Here is a 23,322-nt window from a genome sequence, read left to right on the forward strand (position 1 = left end):
CTGCTTTGATGTTGGATCAAGTGACACAATTCATTGATTGTGTAGTATAGTCCAAGCCAAGCACTCAAATTAAACCCTCACTTTTAATATATAACAGAATGTCAGATGAGAAGCAGGAGTGCTAGAACCATTAGTCTGCCTGGTTCTTCTAACTCAAAACCAAGAAGAAGACCCTGGCAACCAAGTTCCTATATTTGGTTGGATATACTCAATGCTCAGATACTCAATAGTTGGTCATTATGGGTTTGGTTTGGAAACATGATGCAATGCACTCCTGGCTACATGGCTTTTATTAATCAAAATTCTCTAAGAAGTAGGAGGCCCTATTAAAACTAGAATTACAGGCTTCTGCATGAAAAGTAAGATCCCAAGTCATAATGTGAAGCACAGGACCCTGTGAGCTTGAAATTCCAGCAGTTATGGAAGAAATGGTTATATTCCGTAGAGTGTATCCTGTTATACTCAATCCTTTGAGAGATTTCACGTGCGTAAAGTCTTAAAAATACTGATGACAGAGTTCCTGTTGTGGTTCAGCACATCAAGAACTCAACAGCGTGTGAGGATGTGGGTTCGATCCCTGGCCTCACTTGGTGGGTTAAGGATCCAGGGTTGCCACAAACTGTGACATAGTTCACAGATGCGGCTTGGATCCATTTGTTGCCGTGGTATAGGCCAGCAGCTGCAGCTCTGATTCAACCCCTAGCCCAGAAACTTCCATATGCTTCAAGTGTAGCCCAAGAAAGAAAGAAAGAAGGAAAGAAGGAAAGGAAGGAAGGAATAAGTAAAGAAGGAAAGAAAGAAGGAAGGAAGGAAGGAAGGAAGGAAGGAAGGAAGGAAGGAAGGACGGACGGACAGACTGATGCCTAAATCCAACTTCACACCTCACCCAGACCCGCCCCACCAACTCACCAAGTTCTAATTCAATCAGTTTGGGCATAGGGGATTTTCAAAACTCCTCAGAAGACTCTAATGAATTAACCACTGGTCCAGAAACAGAAATGGCATGAGGTGGTGGCCCCAATTGCTGTCCCCTCACTGCTCAGCTACGATAGCTCAGCACTTTGCTGTAGCCTCCCTGCCGTTCAGTCTGAGTTTGTGAAGCAGAAAGTGTTAAATGGGTCATCTCTAGTCTTAGCCTTTGCAACAAATACAAATGGGGGTCAGAGTATGAGCATTAACTGGATTGTCACTGTGAACTAAGGAAAAGTTGAACCTGGGGCTGCCAGGTGGACGAGAACCTTTTCACAGTTGACAGTGTCACCTGAATCTGTAGTCATTTTGAGAGGGATTGCAGGGGGATACGGATATTTATCTTTCAGTTGACTGGACTTTTTTGAAAGGACAGTAAAGTCACATTTTTCTCTTCTATCAATGTCCCAGCTGCAGCAAATAGATCCATAGAAACAAATTTAATCCATTGGAATTACTCTCTAAATAAATTCAGCATTTTGGTTCAAAGTGCTGCAAATAAATTGAGTGCTTTAATTCCCCATATGTGGAGAGGACCTGAACTCTACAAGGACAGCCTGAGAAGCACCTGTTATACAGTTAAGGTGGCAGTGGACAAGGGGGAATTTAAAAGGAAGTGCTTCAAACTATTTTTAAAATGAAATGCATCCCACCGGGACAGCAACTGCCCGGTGCCTACTATTCAGAAATCAGGGTGAACAAAGAGAAGCTCCTCATTTTGTGGTTCTGGCCAAAGAAAAAGACCTGGAAAAGATAGGAGGAAAACAGATCCAGCCGAGCATGTAACGGAGCCCATCTGACTTTTCTCTGTGATTTTTAAAAATTTATTTATTTTTCATCTCCCAGAATATCTCTCTTGGAGAAAATGCATTAAAGATAATTCACATAGTAACTTTGGTAAAATAGTCCAAATATTATAAAAGGCTGTTGAACATTCTTCAATGAGTCTGTTGCACATATTTTTAATATCTCTGCGCACACTCGGTGTTTGCTCGGATGGCTCCCAACAGAGATTTATTACTAAAGTTCATCTGACTGGAGGTTGTGTGGAAAGGAAAGCAGTCCATGCAGGAGGAATACTGAGGAACCTGGTGGTAGGACGGAGCTGGGCTGCAGCAGAAAGGGAGGGCTTGTGAGAGATGCATGCCAATCAAGGTGCTCAAGAAGTGAACATGATTCATGTTGAGTAGACACCAGCCCCCTCCTCTTCATACGTCCCTAGGGACACTTCTGGAATTGCCAGAGCTGAAAATTAAATTATAAACCTACCACATGACACTGAAAATGTAATGCCTCCTTTGATAATATCAGCACGATGATTCATCAGCGGGCGGGGCACCATTCCTCCCAAACACAGTGAGACAGACATCACTCCATCTCTCACAGCACCATTCTGCTAAAGCATCTGATCAGAATTGTGTCTTGTCACGGATCACTTTGCACCAAAGGCTTCCTACACATATGATGTAGTAGGTCCCCAAAGAGACAGGGCTGCAGTACGTGGCACCAGTCTAGAAAAGCTACTAGTATCTCTGGCTTGCCCATTCACAGCCAAAGCAAATGGTAGTGGAATTCCACATGTGTGCCTCAAAGGGTGTTGCAGAAGACCTTTGCAAGTTGGCATTTTACCACATGAGATTTGAGATCCTCCTGCTGGACAGTTACATGACTCCCCCCCCCGCCCCCACTTAGAGTCCTTTTCTGAGTCTGAGAGCTCAGTCCTTCTCATTAGAACAGGAAACAAGCCACTAATAAAAATAAATTCTCTTGTCGCTGCCTCTGTGAGTCAGAACAGAAAACTGCTGAGCACTTTGTTTGTCTCCCTATTTGCAGGAGTCACAGAGTCCATGTGCTGGGAATGCTGAGTCCCTCAAAAGAAGGATAATGACAATAATCACAGGCAAGCAGGGCCGATGGAATTCCAGGGCCTGAGCTTCCTCCACAGAGGTGATCAGTAGGTTAAGCCTCGTGAGATGAAGGGATTTGGAAAAGGCAGGCAGGTGTTCTATGAGGAGACAGGAAGGTTTATGATGGCTAGTCAAGCTACCAATTGGCAGAAAAAAAAAAAAAAAAACCAGCCTTCAGGTGTTAATAGCCCTAACCCTAACCCTAACCCTAACCCTAACCCTAACCCTAACCCTAACCCTAACCCTGGCGAGTAAAATAAGTGACTGAAGAGGAGGATGGGTATTGAGACAAAAGGCAGCAATGAGGCCTGTGGCCAACACGAATGTGAAAGGATTGGCTAGAGGCACACAGTTCAAATGCCTAAATCAACCTATAGGCCAAATAAAACATACCTCCAGGCCATGCTTGGCCTGTGTACACTGACTCTGTGACCTCTATTTTAGGGAATAAAAAGGAAGCCAGCTCTGAGTAGTGGAATGGGACATAAAACTAGTCCCATTTCATTTATTCATACTTGGAATGAATGCTAAGTCAAGTTTATATGGAATGAGCAGAGCATCTCAAAGAAATTAAGTTTTTTCCATTCTCTTGGCAGGATCTTCTTTCTGTCCATTGATTATCCATGTCCTCCTGGGAGCCCCTTATTTCCACTCCTTGTACCTTTTCCCAGCTGATCACATCAAGTCCCATGACATTATTAGCTGTCAACTCTTAAATCTCTATCCAGCTCAAGTGTCTTGGCAGAACTGCAGGGCTGTACATTCAGCTGCCTCTTAGACATCTACACATGCACGGCCTAAGGGCACCTCAAACTCAAAAGGCCTGCCTACAGTCACATATCATATCATATAACCCTTAAACCAACCCATCCTCTGTCCCAAGCCCTGGAGGTGAGCACTAACGTCTAGTCAGATGCCGTAACCAGAAACTTCAGGAAGCCCTTGATTCTTCCTTCCTCCCATACCTTGTTTGTCTCATCAGTTGCCAGAAGGTATTGATTCTATATTCTTAACACCCTCTGCTTTGCTAGTGAAGTTACAATTGGCAGAAGAAAAAAAAAAAAACTTATACACATACTCACATCTCGTATGAGTTCCCGACTCATTTAGCTAATAATAGAAAAGGAACAATGTATAGTGGTTACACAGAGGAGCAACAGAGGGAGCAATCCTTTTCCTGTATTTTCTTGTCCTAGATTCTTATGACATGTTCTGTGGCTGGGGCTACTCTTCATAGACAGGCCTAACAAGGTTGACAAAAATATCTACATTTTAAAACACCATATTTTTACACTTGGGAATGTGAACCAACAATCTAGGCATTTCTATTTAAGGGGTTATTTACAAGCATTGGCCTTTCCTGGCTCTTTAAGTAATCTTAGCATCAGTGAGACAGTATTCTCTTGGCAGGAGAAGAAAGCAGTCAGTACTCAAGAGACACAAAATATTATGCCTGCTTCCACTTTCATAGGGTCCTAAAAAGTCAATCATCTTTGTTATTCAACAACATTTCTCAAATAGTCTCCACTACCCCAGTTTAGGCTGCTAGGCTCCCTTGCCCCAATAAAACACAGCCTTCATAAAACACAGCCTGCTACCCCACCTCACTGACCATCTTGTCTCCTTGTAACATTCTTCGTTAAATGAAACAAGCATCATTTCTCTGAAATGCCTCCAGGAGCCAAATCTCTCTCCCACTCCAGCTCATCTGTCCCAGTGCCACAGTCGACTAACCTGAACTTCTTCTAGATCCTTGGAACAACTCAGTGTTTCCACCTCTGGACCTTTGCACATGTTATGTCTTTTGCCTGAGCACTCGTTTGCCTCTGTGACCACCAAAATCCTCCTCATCCTTCAAGTGTATGAAAGAATGTGACAACTTCTGAGATTCTCTGGTATACAATTCTGGGTTAGAGACCTCTTTAGAGCTCTCCAGTATTTTCCCTTTTTGTGACGTTTATCATAATATACCTACTTATACGTCTATTATATCTTTTTTCATTAGGATTGCCAAGTTTTGTGAAGCTAGTTACCATATTAGTCTTTTTCATCACTGAGTGCCATAACTTCACACAGTTGCCCCATGGGTACCCCAAATATTTTCAAAATGAGTGAAGAGGCAAAAATAAGTCAGTGTTTTAGAAACCCAAGACTATCTGTGATACAAAAGAAAAAAAAATGCCCAGGGAAAGATTACAGGAAAAAAATCAATTTAAATGGTGAATCAGTTGAATAATGTTAAAATTTCAGAAGCATCCGATGGGATGAGAAACTTGGAAAAAATAAATTAGAAGAATAATGGTTATGATTGGTGAACATAAATTTCAAAAAATCAAGAAAAAAAAAGGAGTCTTGAAACACTACCTAAAAAGCAGAAGTTGTGATACCATTCCCCAAAACTGGGACGTGAAAGCAGATTTTGAGGAAAAGACAATTAAGTTTGTTACTTGATTTTCTAAGGAAAAATATTCCAAGGACAGTTGGGAAAGCAGAAATGGAGCTTGGAAAGATCACATTTGTCTCAGTCTTGAGAGTCACTAGTATCGGGGGCATGAATTAACAGGCCGGTCAATTCCGTACCTACATCTGATATTAGAATATTGTTTTTCTATATGGTGTTCATTCCATCAGGCTTGGGGAATACTCACCATAAGCTAACTCCAGGTATATGGCAGCCTAAGCCCAAGACATGGCCAACTGAGGTTGGAGTAATAGACAGAGGCTCAGCATGTGTCTAAATCTTCATTTGGAATGTTCTGCTGGTGGTTGAAAAAGAAAACCACTTCCGATGAGGTTACCAAGGGAAGAAAATACGAGAGTAGGGTTATCAACAGACATCTTCAAACTGATCTCTCTCTATAGGAAAGCCAGGGAAGGAGAATGAGAAGTAAGAGATGATAAATATGAGGCCGGAGGTAGTGCCAGATTTTCCAGTGACACAAGGCAAACCATCAGATTTTTGCGGAAGATGATTTCAGTTGGGACATTATCTTAATTTTACCTGTAATTGAAAGTCTTGTGAAACAGAAATGGTGAAAAAGGATATTAAACAAACATGACTGTTCTAAAGGAAGTGCCACAGTGGAGAAAGACAGGAGGGCTCAGGTGAAGTGGAGAATTACCCTGGAAAAAGAGCAGAAGGATGGCAATGCAAAGAAAATTAGACTGGCAAATGCACACTGTGGTATATGGAATGACTGGCCAATGGGGACTTGCTGTAGAGCACAAGGAATTCTACCCAGTGTTCTGTGATTGTCGACATGGGAAAAGAATCTGAAAAAGAATGGATGTGTGTATATGCATAGCTGATCACTTCAGAAGAAATGATCTCAACTTTGTAAATCAACTCTACCTCAATAAAACCTAAAAAAAGAAAGGTTTAAAGGTGAATGCAGACTTGACAATAGATAATTACTTAAAGAATAATAACTGGGCAACAGAAGGTTGTAATCCTAGAAGGGCAGTCAATATCAACAATGAAAATCCAGATAAGCTCAACTCTCCAAGAGACAAGGACTCCAAATTATTACATGTAGAGTAAGGAGAATGGATTCATTTTCTTCCAAAGTTTAAATAGATAAAAATCTTCTGTTAGTTTAAATCCTTTCCCAAGATTTGCATGTCATTTATATGCCATAAAATGCACATCTTTTAAAAAACTATATCCAGTGACACTATCTTAGAGCATTTTTCCAATATTTTCCCTTGTAAAATTGTCTGACTAGCAACTCTTTTACAGTGTGTTGGCATCAGCTGACAGTTGTTAGATGGTATCTTTCATTCCTTTCTAAAAATAGGGAAATAATGTGAGTTGTGTTCATCTTTGGGAGCAAAAGGCATGGTACATAGGGAGTCAAATGCACACCATCAACAACTGGAAGAGAAATTCTGGCTTTGAAGATGTCAGAATTTTTGCAAGTCATAGAGAACAAATCCAAAGGGCAGAGAGAAAGGAGATGTCTATTGTACACAATATTGTGAGGGTTAGAGAGCAGAATATCACCACTTTTGCTGGCAACAGGATTAAAATGGCAGTGATTATGACTTGCTAGCACTTATTCAGCACTTATTAAAAGAAAGTCAATATCCATAGCATGATAAATGCATAATTGTAAGAAAGGAACCCAAGAGCCATGTTAGCAGGAATGTTTACAGGAGGAGAAAGTAAGACTGAAACAGACTATGTTCTGGAATGTAATCAAAGTTGCCCTGCTCAAACATCCCTACTGAACTATACACAGAGTTTACCTCTGGGTCTGCATTGGTAACTGCTCTCCCATATGCCTTTTATGATGAAGCAACACGCACTCAAGTAAACCAGCAAGAAGATAATGTATTATCTTGCATTGAAATGTTGTAGATTCTCTTTTTCTAACTTTCTTTTTAAGCAACAACACAACCAAAGACTATGAAGCAAAACATTATTCTCCGTTGAGATATGAAAAGAAGTCTAGCCTAGGGCTAGAAGAATAAATTGAAAGCAATCTTCCCAAGGTTCTTTTCAGCCTTCCAAATATTGACCAACCACAATAAACTCTTGAACTTTCCTAAAAGTTGTCCTTTTTTTGTAGGTAAATTAAAAGGCTCGGGTTTTCAAAACAGAACCTAACTGCTTCTTTGGGTACAATGGAAAATGAATTATTTTAAGACAATGGTGTAAACAAAAATGCTCACAGGGTTCCCAAGCACGTCAACAATTATTGTATACATTAATTCAATCGATACAGGTAACATTTGAGTTTACTGATGGATCATGAGTTTTAAGCTCATTAGCATAGGTTCAACTTATGCTATACCACATAACACAGAGCAAAAACGCATTGTCCCAATTATTTTAAAGATCACAAGAATACGAATTGGTTTATAAAATACTCAAATCAAACCTAGCCTCAAACTGTTTGTGTATGTTTATGTACTTTTAAAGGGCATCAACAGGTTCGTGAAAGTTATTTCTGTGCTAGATCTGAGGCACAGAACTGAGGCTAGCAACCTTTCAAAAATCCAATCTTCCTCCAATTCTTTCTTCAACCTTGACCTAAAGAGACAGACTGAGGTCCAGAGAAAGAATTCAATATTGGCCCCCTCTCAAGAGACTTGCACTGCTAACAGAAGAGAAAGGCTGTTTGAGGGATGAGCAACCTAGCTGAACCCTCTGGCCCATTGGGCCTTAACTAGCTCAGAAACCAGTCTGTTCTGCTTACCTGAGCAAGAGCATTTAGACAGTGACCCCTCTCTCTTGTCTAGTGTTCCAGGTGACAAGTTTGTGCAAAAAGGTGATGACTCTAGAGGAGGGCCGAGGATCAGTGCTGACAACCTGGCACATATTCCGACACTGGCACATATTCTGAACTTCTTATAGGGGTGGGTAGTGGAGAAACACTGGAGGAAGGAAGGTTTCTGTGAAGTTTGAGGGTAGTTGTACACTGTGAGGGGATGAGAACAGGAGTCTAGTTCAGCGGTGCTGGGGGGTGGTGCTCATTGTATATTTCATCAATGTTAGTGACTGCAGTTCCTATACGAGAGAGGTTTAAAGGTGTTGACACCTGAGAGGTTTATACATTGAATTTAACAGCCTCTGATTGTGGTTCAAGGGCTTCTTTTCATTGGTTTACTTATTTGAGAAATGCTCAAACACAGGTTTAAAACACAACTCTTGAATCCAACTCCCTGGATATGAAACATATCTACTTCTTCCTACGTTTGTGACCTTGGATAACTTCTTTACCATTCCTGTGCCTTGGTTTCCTAGTCCATAAAAAAGGCATTAATAATAATAGTACCCACCTTACAACCATTTCTGTGAATATTCACTGAATTACTACCAGTAAAATGCTTAGGCATCTGACATGTAGAGAGACTCAATAACTGTTAGCCATTATTCTTTTATTATTATTTTTGTTTAATACATCTGAAAACTGTCTAATAAGCCTGGTGAAGCACAAAATTAGACCACAGTCCTAAGCACATAAATATGCAAAAGCAGAGTTCAAGCTAATTTTAGGCCCCCTAACCATGGGAGGATGTCTTATATACCACACTTCTTCTACACCCCAACTTCAAGGTCCAAAAGAACAAGCTGGTACATCCTGCCTGGGACCTTGGCTGACCTGCATTATTCAAAGTGACATCTATTTCACAGATTTAGCCAAGACTAGGTCTGACCAGGGATCAGACCACTGGTCACTTTTGTCAGGTGCATTAACTCTCAGCCCACTGGGATGCTATTTAGCACAGGATTAGTCATTTACTAATTACTCATTACTCCAATGGCCACAGACCTAAGGTCAGTAATGTTCTATCGTCACACCAGGAATATCCCATATAATAGAGGCCAGACAGGTAATTTGCATTGTCTCTTCTTAGAAGAGAGGTTCACTCCAGAAGAAGGCAGAGCGGGATTCTGTGCTGAAAGCAAGTAAAGGAGTTTTAATATGACAAGAGTGTCCTTAAGCTTCTCAGGGGAACATGTGGCCCACCTTTCCTGCTGGGACCTGGCAGGTTCTCACATTTGATACTGGCTTCTGGCCAGCTGGGGAAACTGGACAAGGTCTGACCCTGGCCCCAAATCACTTCTACTGGCTGGCAATTCTTGTCCCCCTTTTTCCCCCTCAGAGCATCTGCAGAGTCATCCAACTGTTTGCCAAACTTGCTTGTATGAGAGAAGCGTGTTTGTTTTCTGATCAGTGTCTTGGGTTTTAAGTAAGAATACCACAGGAGATGATCCTGCTCTGATCCTTGCTAATGTACCTCTAGGCTAATAAGTACTGAGATGATCCTCCTCTTTGATTTCATGAATAAGAAAATAAAATGGGAAATGCATGACATTTAAAAAAATATTGTTATTACTGAGTGTAAAATTTGTTTTAACCCTCTCTGGAGTGGCTAAGTTTTCACGCTGAAAGAGCTGCTTGCCAGATTGTATCTCCTGTTCCTCCTCTCTTTAAATATGTGCTTATTTACTTCCTGCAGAGTTCAATTTTAGAACCCATCAAAGTAGATCCACTCAGACTGACTACATTTTCATGCATAAATTCATAGATGTCTTCAGAAGGAATTGCACTTGCATATGCAAATACTTCCAATGCCTTTTCATTTCTACTTTTGGCCTGCACAGTTTTTAATTCATGCAAACACATTACACAAACAAATATGGGCTCAATAACAACACCAGGCATGTGTGAATTGTTAATTGCAAAGCTATGAGTTTGATATGGCCAAGCAACTTCCATTATTATCAATGGAGAGGAACAAGATTAAACAGGAAGAATAAAGGTATATTTGAAAATAAAAGCCCAAGCACTTGGTTTTGTTTTATGTAAATATTAGTAAGGGAAAGGGTGACAGGCAAATCCACAATTCAACAATAACCTAGGATCTATGGCTCAGTGCACAACGTTCCAGAAGCCAGGACGTACCTTTAATGAGACCTAAGGAGAGTCTACATTTCAGCATAGAATCACTAGAAACAAAAGTGTATGATGCAGTCATATCACAACTGAAACCAAAAATACAGCAGAAAATGAAAGGCTTTCAACCATGTTGAACATGACTCACCTTTCAAAATATTTGAGTCTTGTATTAGAGATGCTCTTGGAAATAAAAGGTAGGTGTCCTCATTTTTCATATTGAAAACTTAGGCACTCCCTTATAACCAATTAAGTTGTGATTCCTCATAATTTTTTTGCCAATTCCCACTGCATGCACTCAGGGTCAGGCGAGAACTTAAAGTCAAACACTTGTTGAAGTTACTCACAGATCAAAGACATTTGAGGCAGGACAATTTCCAAGCAACCCTCCCCCTCTTTGCTGCTTCATTTACATGAAGTTAAACTCAGAAAATAAGAGGGAAGATTAAATAAAAATTATATTCTGCAAGGGTCTGCAAGTGCAATGGAAATAAAATTTTAACTGTTTTCCATGCTGATTTTGTTGACTACTTTGTTAAATATAAAAGCCGGAGCTAGGCTAAATGAGAAGCATTTGAGAACTTTTTTTTGGAACCACTATGGGATTATAGGATATATATGTAACTGAGCGAACCCTATGCAGTCTTTCTGGGGCAGGCCCCTCCCTGATATTCTGGGCTTTAGCTCTTCTTTAAAGTATAATATGTATCTTGCAGGGGGGGGGGGTCATAAGAACACCAGGATCTGATAGCTGTGGACAACTACAAGAACAAAGGATTTCTGCACCAAGAAGTTAGCAACAGCTAACCACATGCCTCCCTCACTGTGCCTTTAAAAAGGCTTTGCAATTTTGGTTCAGAGAATTTAGGATATTGGGGGCTATCTGAGGGGCATAAGCCACCCATTTCCTTGCACGGCCCTGCAATAAACTTTTCTCTGTTTCAAACTCCAATGTTTTGGTTCATTTAGCCCCTCTGTGCATTGGGCTCAGGGACTTGCATTAACATACATGTATGTATTACATACACTCAGTGCTTTCTAAGAAATAAAGAAAAGTAAAGTAACTTAAGGAAGCTAAGAAACCAAGAATGGAATGAATGGAATTCCAAGTTGCTCTAGACTAAATGTTTGTGATCCTCCAAAATTTTATATGAAACCTAATCCCTAGTGGTATTTGGAGGTGGGGCTTTGGGAAGGTAAATAAGTTATGGGGGAGGGGCCTTCACGAATGGGTTTAATGGCCTCATAAAGAGGCACCAGAGGCTTCTCTGCCCTCTTCAGTTACACCAGGATACAGGAAAAGATGCCCAGAAAGATGTCCACGGCCCAGAAAGAGCACTCTCACCAGACATCAAATTCACTAGTGCCTTGACCTTGGACTTCCCAGCTTCCAGAACTATACAAAATAAATTTCTGTTGTTCATAAGACACTGGTTTATAATATTTAGTTATAGCAGGATGTTAGGACAAAGAGGCAAACTAAGGCATCTCAGAAGGAATTAAATTAGCTGCAACAACATTTCCTGACAGGCACAGAGAACCAGAACTAAAGAATCAGTGTCATAAACACATGACGCAATAACCCAGCAGGCAGGGCCTTGACATTTGGCACTGGCAGAGTGACCCTTTCTGATACATTCACTGTATTTTTGTGCATCCACCTGTAATTTCGCAAAGTCCTTATGTGAATCTCCACAAGGTGAGGCTAGTACACAAAGCACAAGACATGAAACCAGGGAGTCACTTTAGTCACTCTTAGCACTGTTGGTGCTTGAGCCTACATGCCCATCCATTTACAGCAACTCATAAAGCAACTTATAACAAGTAAAAACAAAACCCCTCATGGATACTGACTATGAAGGGAATGCCAACTGTTAGTTCTTGGGAAGAAAATACTCTCCTCCCCAAAGAAATCAAATTACAACAAGAAAATTACACTTAGGTAAAAGTAGGTAGGGAAATTATATCAGTGGAGTTGGGTAACAACACATTCACCGGTGCTCCAAAATATAAAAAGACAACACATAACTCGTGATTAATATCCCATATTTTGAAGGGGGAATTTAATTATAGGGGAGTGAGGAAGGGAGATTAAAATATGTTTTTATCATTACACCGTTTGTTCAAAGAGAATACAACCAAGAAACCCCATGTGAGAAACAGGAGAAATCAGAAGTCTTGGAGGCCTGTGTGTGGGCTTCAAGGTTAAGAGTTTAAAAACCACAGATAATTCTACGTTTTACAGGACAGGGGTCCATGCGGTCTCAAGGCCACCCCTCATGGAGCCAAGGGTCTGCTGTCTGCTACATTTAAGAAAACCACCACGTGATCAAAGAATTTAGAATCCATGACGAAAGAGGCTCTTCTACATGACCTACAGAAGTTTGATACCAGCTGATAAGAAGCTTGTTCTCTTCAACTGACCTTTAAAGGGGAGCTGATAATGGTGGGCTGTGCCCCACTTTCCACCAACCTCAGTCATCGACGTGCAAGAGTGTAAGACAGCTGGGACCGACGCAGTGCGGTCAGCTCTACATACCTTGTCTTGGAAACTCATCTGACTCCCGGTGCACGAGGTCCGTGACCCGGTTTCCATAATGCATCCTGCTGTCGTGGTCATAGGCCTTCAGAGTCTCGCTGGAGCTGTAGGACTTCTGCGTGGGCACGCGGCAGTCCTCACTGTCCAGGGAAGAGCTGGTGTAGCGGCACTCTTTGCCACACCGCCCCCTGGTCAGAGAGCGGTGTCGCCGGTCTTTGACATCCATTATCCCAGGTCTGGCAGAAGGCCGAGGCTTTCAGAAAAGTCAGGTCTGAGTTTGGGTTCTTGTCACTTGGCCACCTAAAAACATCACAGAAAACAACAACAACAACAACAAAACACAGATTGTGATTATAAGAAAAGCTGCTTTCAGTTCTGACTCATGCTCTGACTCAGATAAAAAACAAAAAAGCAAATTTGGTCAGCCCTGCGTATCTCTTCTGCAAATGCTTAATATATACTTAACCATCAGCTTAAATAGAAGAACCCGATACAGTAAATTAATTCTCTTGCTGTTTAATTGAATAGATTTGGGGAAGAAAGTAATAGCAAAATAACTCATCTTTTGATTTTCTATATGTGCGAAGATGACACGATAAGTCTGTCACTCTAATGCAAGATCTTACTATGAAGCGGTTCAAAGCAAAACTGATTTGATCCAGGTTTAATTACATTCTCTTTTTGCTATAGAAGGGATGGAGGGAAAAAAAAGCAATATCAAAATTAAATCAATAAAAATAAAAGAAAGGTGTATGAGGCATAAATATATGCCCTTGATGCTTTGTAATGGTACCAGGTCACATTCAACTAATAAAATTGTCTGGCTGGGTCTGGACAATTATAATATAAGGCATTCTTAATATGCAAACAGTCTTCCTCTTAATTTTTAATGAGTCTTCAAAAAACTGTCTTTTTTTTTTTTTTTTTTTTTTTTTTTTAGGGCTGCACCTGCAGCATCTAAGGATAGCAGGTCAAATTGGAGCTATAGCTGCTGGCCTACACCATGGCACAACAATGCAAGATCTGAGTCGCATCTTCAGCCTACACCACAGCTCACGGCAACACAAGATGCCTGACTCACTGAACTGAGCGAGTCCAGGGATTGAATCTGCATCCTCATGGATACTAGTCTGATTTGTTTCCTCTGTTCAAATTCAACTAATTCAGCAAACTCTTAATCAGCTTTTTCTTCTCTGCAGATACGTATTTTGGACACATTTGGTCACTTCTTTTCCCTAGTCACCTACCAACAGGAGATCTTGTGCACAAGAGGTCTAATTGGCACAACCACATAAACATTAGCCTAAGCCTGCCCATGCTGTCCTTTTCATGGCTGTAAGAGCCACCATGGAAAAGAAAAATGGGGATGAACACTGAACACAATAAGTAAACTGATGGGGAAAAAAAAAACCTCTCCAACATATGATCTGGCAAAGAGCGAGCCCCACAGTCTATCATTTGATACCCCAAACCTGGAAACGTAGACAAACATCACTCAGAAAACAATAGTCTTTGGCCTAGCAAATATGACCAAAATGCTTAGATGCCTCCAAGTTCCAAATGATAGGCTCTTATTGATTTCATGGGCCATGTGAAAAGGCATGGACTAGCCACAGGGCCAGGGCCTGGACAGAATGGAAAAATACAAATTTTAAACAAAATGGCAAATACAATATAGAACCAGTATGGTTTTTCTCCAGGCTAGCCCTGCTCACTGCCTTTTCCATGTTTCAGGAAATATTTGGGGAACAGACCTGCAGCTTTGAACCCCTCTAGTCTTCTTTGGTTATTTACCATGCTGCAATGGGATGCCTAGGTACAGCAAAGATTAGCCTGGATACACAGCAAGGTGTATGGTATCTGCCTCAAAACAAAAGAAGCTTCGTCATCCCTTCCTTGTCTTTTCATACCAAGAGGTCCTTCTGGATCCCAAGAACCCTCCTCATTAGGACTATCTCTGTACTTATCAAACACTGCCTGTAATCGTGGTTGACTTTGTTTGACAATTGGCAATGAAAAGGAGGATCACCCTGCTGAGGATATCAGCCACAGTGACGTTGTTGCTACAGTCACTTCTTTAAAAAAACTAAAAAAGAAAAACAGATTCTCAGTTTCCTGGAGCCTACAATTGCTGACTCAGGATGTTGAGAAGCATCTTTTTTTTCTTTTTGCCTTTTCTAGGGCCACTCCCACAGCATATGGAGGTTCCCAGGCCAGGGGTTGAATTGGAGCTGTAGCTGCTGGCCTACGCCAGAACAACGCGGGTCTGAGCCTCATCTGCAACCTACACCACAGCTCACGGCAACACCGGATCCTTAACCCATTGAGCAAGGCCAGGGACCGAACCCACAACCTCATGGTTCCTAGTCGGATTCGTTAACCATTGCGCCACGACAGGAACACCGAGAAACATCTTTGAGAGTCACCAATCAAGACCTCAGGACCTTCTTGGAGGACAGAGATAGTCAAGGTTGGCATGAATGTTTCTGCTGCTGCAGAGTCAATTCAAGTGTCTGATCATTAATGCAATTTCTAGATGTCCCAAATCCTCCCCTCCTTAACTCCCCACATGTGATCTCAACATTTTGGAATCCATAGTATTGGCTGCTAAAGAGCATGGCAATTGGAGTATTATTGGATGCCAACCCTACCATGGCCACTGACTAGCTAGAGCCCTTGTGAAATCTCTCCTGGCCTTCAAAATCAGTTTCTTCATTCGTGAAAATGGAAAACAATAGTCTTTACTGCATAGAGTCTTTATAAAAATTGAAACAGATGCTGTGGTAAAACTCCCATCACACTGCCTTAACACATGGAAGGGGCTCTATGAGAAATACAGTGTTTTCTCCTCTGAATGATTAAAAACATTTTTTTCTTAGCTAAGTAGTTACAAATTTGCATATAAGATGGAGGGTGGCGATGGCGATGACAGTATGAATCCCTGAAACTCAAACTTCTAATCATAAGTATCAGAGCTTGAACTACACAGTGATTAAGGAAGACCTTTGGCACCTACCGAGGGTGTGTAAGAATGTGCACACCAACACTGAAAGCCACAAGTGGTTTTTTTTTTGGGGGGGATCAGCTATTTGAATGGATTTTATAATTTTCCTCTCTTCTCCTTCATTGTGAGCTTTTATTTTTTAATGTTTTCAGTGTCCCTAACACATGAAATCCTATCTCCTCTAATTTGCAACATGCTTTGGGAAGTGGCCTGACTTTCTACATGTGTGTGTGCATGTGATTTTATTTTATACATATTTTTAAAAATCATGCTCTAAGTGGAAGCCTAAAAGCTTATTACCTATTTATAAAGTACATGAAATTTAATGTTTGGACATTTTGACGGCTAATTTGGTTGCCTAGTGATCTTTTCCTGCTAAAATCCCCTTTCTTGGCTATGCCCTTGGTAGTTACTTTTGTCAGCAATGTCACCTCTAGATATATGATAGACATATATATATAAAATGAGGTAAGAAAATGACAAATCTTAGCTAGGGAAAGCTAATTTCTTAGGAAACTGAACAGAGTACACAGACTGTTGGCCTGTAGACCTTTTACATTTTAGCCTGCCTTTATTTAAAAATTAATTTCCAATATAAAAAAGAGAAAATAGGAGAATTTATATTAAAATCTGGGTCATGAGCTTATCATGAAAAATTGGGCAGTCCAGAAACACCCACTTCCAAAAAAATGGAATAAGCACATTTTTACCTATTTATCCTACTAGTACAGCTAAAGACCCTGTACATCATATATTAAAAGAACCATAAGGCGCTTCTAAAAGGTGAAAATAAGGGCAGTGCCTCTAGAACCCAAGGAAGAGTACTGAAATTTCTTTTGCCCTATTATCTACGACTTGGAGCCAAAGACACTGGGCAACACAGAAACAGCAAAAGACAACAAAAGCACTAACAAAAGCCTGCTTCCTCCAGCCACAGGACTAGGAAAGGGGCAGCCTAATAAGAGACAAAACATTGAGAAAGTAACCATTTCCTCTAGCCAAACAACACAGAACATGCAATAGCCCCACTCCCACTTTCACCAGCAAAAACTAAGCATGGATCCTAGATTTCCTTGCTTTTGAGGAAGCGGCAAGGTACCCGAACCCCAAGCAGTGGTTTCAGAGAAGGTGCAGAAGGGAGCTAGAACTTTCATGCCTTCTAGGAAGTAATGAGGCCATCCTCTGCTGGCCTTCCACCCCCCCTGGGTGGTAACAAGGGTCCACCCCCCTCTGCTCCGGTGATATGGGAGGAGGGCTAGTGGAGGGTCAGGGCTTTCATTATGTCCCAGTGGTAATGAGTCCTTCTGCCCCTTGGTGGCTGTTGGTGTCAGAAGATGTCATGGGGGCGGAGTAATGATGCATTCCTATTCTCACTGAGGGAGGCATCTGTGGAGGTCTAGGGGGGAACCAGAACTTCTGCCCCCTCCCCTCTCCCATCTCCTAACCAGGAACTCTCTTCCCTTGGATGTTGGCAAAGACTTGAGTGGGGAACATGAACTTCTAGGCCAAACTATCAGTAATGAGGTGGGATGCTTCATCTAACAGAGCAGTGTAAGGGGAAAGCAGCTATAATCGAAGGTTTAAATGAGACATAGAGGCTCATAACGTAACATATCAAATGTCCATATTTCAGAAAAAAGAAGTCTGTCATACTAATAACTAGAAAGACTTCAAAGTATGAATTAAAAAAATGAATCAATAGATCTAAACACTGAGAGGACAAAAATGTAATAATTATGTGACATAAATTTTAAAAGAGCCATCATAAAATGCTTTAATAGCAATTATGTATAATAATTTAAACAAACAAAAAAATAGGAAAATCTCAGCAAACTAATAGACGATACAAAGAAGACTCCATTGGAAATATTAGGAGTGGAAACAAAACTAACCAAAATAAAAAAATCAGTAAAATTTATAAACTTCTGGCAAGAGTGAAGAAATAAGAAAGAAGACACACTTGATTCTAGAGGCGTTGATAGCATAAACAAGATTCTTAGAGAATACTTTAAAGAAATACACAAAAATCAATTTGACAGATAGGATGAGGTCAATCAATTACTCAAAAATCCAAGAATATCACAACTCACCCAACATGAAATAGATCATTTGACTAATTTTGTGACTGATAAGGAAATGTAACTTGTAATTTTAAAACTCACCAAAAAAAAAAAAAAAAAAATTTCAGGCCTGGATAATTTCACTGGAAAATTTTATCAAGTGTTTAAAGAAGAATTAACACCAATTCTATAAAATCTTTCCCAGAAAACAGGAGGGAGCAATTTACAATTAATTTTATGAATCTACTTACCCTAATATCAAAACCAGACAGAGAGTATCAAAAATAGAACTAAAACCCAATATTTCCCATGAATATAGGTGTATAAATTCTCATATTAGCAAATATAATTCAACAATATATAAAAATAATTGTACATCCTGACCACATAGGATTTATTCTGGGCATGCAAGGATGGCTCAATATTTAGAAATTAATCAATATAATCCACCACGTTAACAGGCTAAAGAAAAATCACACAATAATGTAAATGCTCTTAGAAAAAGCATCTGGCAAAAATCTATATCTCCTTATGATAGATACTCTGGAAAAAAATAGAAGTAGAGGGAACTTCCTCAAGTTGACAGAGAGTAGCAACATAAAATCTACAGCTAACATAATACTCAAAGGTGATGGACTAAATTCTTTTTCCTAAGAATGGGAACAAATCAAGGATGTCAGCTTCTATCATGATGCTCACTCTACTTACTATCTAGAAATTCTAGTCCAAGAAAGGGAAATAAAATGCATTCAGAACAGAAAGAAGACATAAAACTGTCCCTCTTTATAAATGACATGGGTGTCTATGCCACAAGTCCTAAGAAAACACTTAGAACTAACATAAGTGAGTTCGTAAAATTATAAGATAGAAGATAAAATATATAAAAATCAATTGCATTTCAATATACCAGCAATGCACATCAGACTGCAAAATACAATGCTATTTATAATTTCCAAACAAAGAAATATTTAGATATAAATCTATCAAAATGTGTACAGAAATGGTAAGCTAAAAACAATGCTGATGAAAGAAATTAAAAATCAAAATAAATGGAGAGACATATTGTATGCATGAATTAGGAAAGTTAACACAGTAAAAGTATTAATTTTCCCAAAATTGATATATAGATTAAAAAATTCTTATCAAACTCCAGCAAATATTTTTAAAGACATAAATGCAATTATTCTGAAATTTATGCAGAAAGATAGAGGACCTGAAATAGCTAGAACAATTTTTTAAAACTAAGAAGAAAGTGGGAAATGTCATTATACCCAATTTTGAGATGTTTCATATTGGTATAGGAATCAGTACTGGGTGATACCGATAGAGGAAAAGATGCTTAATTTTAAAGAATGACATAAAAACCAAAATACATATCCTCAAAAATTATGGCCAATTGATTTTTTAAATTTTTTTAATGCAAACGGCATTCAAAGGATAGCATTTTCACTAAATGTTGCTAGAATTGTTCAAGAAAAGGAAATAAAAACAACATTGACTTAGTTTTACTGAAAAATTAACCTAAATGGGTCTATTGACATATTTATCAAACATAAAACTTTAGAACAGTTTTAGAAAAAACTGTACTTTTAGAATAAAAAAGAGGAAATCTCTAGACTCAATATTAAACACATAACCCATAAAATGAAAATTAATAAATGGAGTATCATCAAAATTAAACATGTCTGCTCTGTAAAAGACCCCAAAAAGAAGCTGAAAAGATCATCTACAGACTGAGAGTACTTATTTGCAAACCATACATCTGATAAAGGACATATATAGAGAGTATATAAATATTTCTCAAAAATTCAAAAAAAAAAACCCAATCTGATTAGAAAATAGGCAAAAACATGAAATGACATTTCACCAAATAGAATATAACAATGGCAAATAAACACATAAAAATATGTTTGACATCATTAGCCATTAGAGAAATGCAAATTAAAATCACAAGGAGATATAACTACAGACTTGTCAGAATAACTAAAATTAAAAAATAACAACAACAGAAACAGTGACAACGCTAAGTACTGACAAGGATATGGAAAAACTGGATCCCTCACACATTGCTGGTCCAGACATAAAATGACAGTGCCATTTTGGAAAACAATTGAGCAGTTTTTAGAAATACTAAATGTGAACTGCCATACAACCCAGTAATTGCCTTGTTGGGCACTTATTCCAGAGAAATAAAAACTTGTGTTCACACAAAAACCTGTACACAAATCTTTATAGCTGAATGTTTATTCATATTAGCCCCAAACGGGAAACAACCCAGATGTCCTTCAATGGGTGACCGGTTAAACAAGACTCAGGTACCCCCATGACAGGACATACCACTCTGTAATAAAAAGGAATGAACTACTGATATGAACAAAAATCAGAGTGACTCTCCAGGAAATAATGCTAAGTGAAAACTGCCAATTCCAAAGATTCCATATTGATGCTCTACTTATATAATATTCTTCAAATGACTGAATTATAGAAATGAGAACAGACTAATGTTTGCCAGAAGTAAGGAAGGGAAGAAGGTGAGAGGAAATGAGTATGGCATGAGGCATCCATGCTGATGGCAATGTCTTGGCTGCATCAGCGTCAAAATCCTGGTTGTGATGTCACACCCCAGTTGTGCAAGATGTTGCTATAGATCGAAGCTGACTAAAAGTACCACAGATGTCTCTGTATTATTTCTTGAAATTGGACATGATTCTGTAGCTATATCAAAGAGCTTAATTTAAAAAAATAATCAAACTATCCAGCAAACCTGGGCTCAAACTCCATCATGAAAAAAAATGCTTAGTTTTAGATGTCACTCACAATTTTAAACTGGGCACCTAAGCTCTAAATTATCATCATTATCATTAGGAGTAGCAGCAGTAGTGGTGGTACCATCTTACCACTCCTCTGGTTTTGTAGACAGTCTGCTTCACTCAACTGAAACCCTCCTTGGCCAATATAGGTCACTATATTTGTGGATTTGGGTACAAAGGAAAAAGAAATATTACTGTGGCCCCTGAAAAGAATTACAAAGAGCCAGGTACAATATAAGAAGAGTGTTTGCCAGCACATTTTTCTCCTTAAGACAATTCTAAATAGTAAGATATTGGTCTTAATTTGAATATGGCTAAATATCCACCCTTTAACTAGTAAAATGCATTTATTACCTACTATGGACAAGCACTCTCTGCCTAGTTGTCCTTGAAAGTGAAGGTCAACATTTCATGCGGGAAATGCAAGTTTCCAGACTGATTTTAAAAAGTAATTAAAATTGCCTTGAAGCAGTAGGAAAGATGGTTACCAAAATTATAAATCTTTTCCCCAAGCCTCTGCCTTTCGCGGCACTGAAAAAAAAATGGCAATCTTTGGATGGCAATGCCTCTGCCAGCTCGTTACTGCTATGCTGAGGTTTTATTCTGTTACATTCTACACTCTCTCCCTTGAAGAGTGTTCACACTGCTTTTTTCATCAGTTGCCTAAGTGGGTTCCATCACTTTAGCAGAACAGACTACAGAGATCTTGCCTGCAAGCCTTTGCCTAATTAACTAATCCTATGAGCTGTAACACCGTTCACTATTAACTTTTCAGATTATCCTACTACTTAAGGGGGTTGACTTGTTAATCACTGACAACCCATTTGAAATTGTGTGTGTGTGTGTGTGTGTGTGTGTGTGTGTGTGCATGTTGTACCTGTGTGTATATGTAAATATGTGTGTGAATGATGCAGATGTGGATAGTAGGTGTATCCAATAGAGAGATACACTTTCCCTGTTACAACTAATCCTGCTGGCAGTTGTTTCAACTTGCCTTACCCTCATCATTGGTCTTTGATCACACCATGGGCATTGTTTCACTGTGCTTGAGTATTTGTATCTTATGATACCACTGCAGACCTCTGAGAGGTGTGGTACCAGGAAAGCCAGCCCTTTCCAAATGTCCACATGATCTGAGACTCTGTCAATTCTGAACACAGACCAATGTGACACCTTTTTTCCCCTTTCAAATTATGTCTGAAGAATTCTGTCTATCAGGGTATGGGAAAAGAGTCACTACACAGGAATAATATACTCTTGTTTTCTAATTTGAGCTGGGTTACAGATATTTTAGAAATCCAATAAAAATTTGCATGATATGAGAGAGTTTTTAGTTTAAAAATGTATTTTTAAAAGCTCCATCTGAAAGCTTCTGTAAAGTATCTTTCTTCCTTCTGATAACATGTTAATTGGGTTGTCTCCTTGTTTCTTAAATATTGTAGGTGTCATGTTTCTATGTTTAAAAATGTGTAATGGATAATGCATGGTCCCTTTATCCTTAACTCCCCTGCAAAATGTGCCTATTACCAAAAGCAGAAATGCTAAGTCACCCTAAAACAGTGCATTCACAGACTCCTTTCCTGTGTATTAGAACTCCTCCATGAAAGCAGTTTATTTTAAAACCTTTAAAGCACCAAGTGAAATGCAATACAGAACCCCACACATAAAAGAGAGAGGAGGAGGGAGTCCCAGGCTTATTCCCTTGGTTTTCTCTACCCCCAAATAGGGCTTTAAAGGACATAGCATGAATACCAGTGTGTGTACTGGAAGATTTCCAGACTCTCCTCTTAGGAATATTTAAGAACAAGTCTGAACATAGATACACTCCAAAATATCTAGAGATAGACTATCCCTGTGACCTCTGAGTGGACCAAGGAAAATCTGGTTTAAAATCTTCAAAAGTGGAGGATAGTGCCCTCGTAATTGAATACACTAGTAAATAAGAGGTCAAAGGCAATTTGCTTTCTGCTCCCCTGTGCTGTTATATTGATATGTCTGGGGATAAAAAGCCAACTCTGGTTAATGTCCAGAGCCAGAAAGGATAAGCAAATTCACAATTGTATTTTGCTCGCTAGCTTCAGAGCTATGTGTTGCTGCCTTCTAGAATCTGTTGGGGTCCCTGGAGCCATTTGTGCAGGAAATGGTGAGAGCGGTCCCAGGATCCTCTGTCTATACAGTTTATAAATTGTGAAATGCAAAGACATTTCTCTGTGCTGGAAGGCACCATGAACTAAAGCCACAGAGGGGCAAAAATGCACCCTGCGGGTCTCAATATTTGCCATCAAGGTCCAGGCTTGTGTGTTTGTGTATATTCTTATTTGAATAGCAATGAGAAGTCAAAAGTCTATGTCAGATTGGTATTTAGTCTAATTCCATGCCCTTTCCTCCCCTTCTCCCATCCAAACTGTTTAACATTCACGAAAGTCAGCATGGTTACACCTCCTGCTAAAATTTCAATATGAAATGTGGAAGTTTACTGAAGCCTTTGCCTCCTCAGCTCCGCCTTCCCCACACGCAGGCCCCTATGCTCTCCTCCCCTGTTCCTCTCTGCCTCCTGAGATCAGGAGCTGAACAGATGGCTGTTCCTTAGGCACTGGCTAAGTGACCGTAACCGGAAAGACGGGCCC

The 23,322-nt window shown here is 39.7% G+C and overlaps 1 protein-coding gene across 27 annotated transcripts in view; it reads right to left on the reverse strand.

Moving 5' to 3' along the window:
• TENM2 (teneurin transmembrane protein 2) overlaps positions 1–23,322 on the reverse strand; it is a 1,290,011-nt gene that overhangs the window by 982,569 nt on the left and 284,120 nt on the right. For all 27 annotated transcript variants that reach the window (XM_085001825.1, XM_085001822.1, XM_085001814.1 and 24 more), the window contains one exon: positions 12,822–13,121. In XM_085001825.1, coding sequence (XP_084857951.1) covers positions 12,822–13,047 — 226 coding nt within the window. In that variant the 5' untranslated portion in view covers positions 13,048–13,121. The remainder of the gene's footprint in view (positions 1–12,821; positions 13,122–23,322) is intronic.

This window comes from Sus scrofa, chromosome 16 (assembly GCF_054392235.1).
Source record: "Sus scrofa isolate SSC_HxYL_T2T_F1_AM1 chromosome 16, Sscrofa_HxYL_maternal_Yorkshire_Landrace_v2.0, whole genome shotgun sequence".
In the NCBI taxonomy this organism is placed as follows: domain Eukaryota; kingdom Metazoa; phylum Chordata; class Mammalia; order Artiodactyla; family Suidae; genus Sus; species Sus scrofa.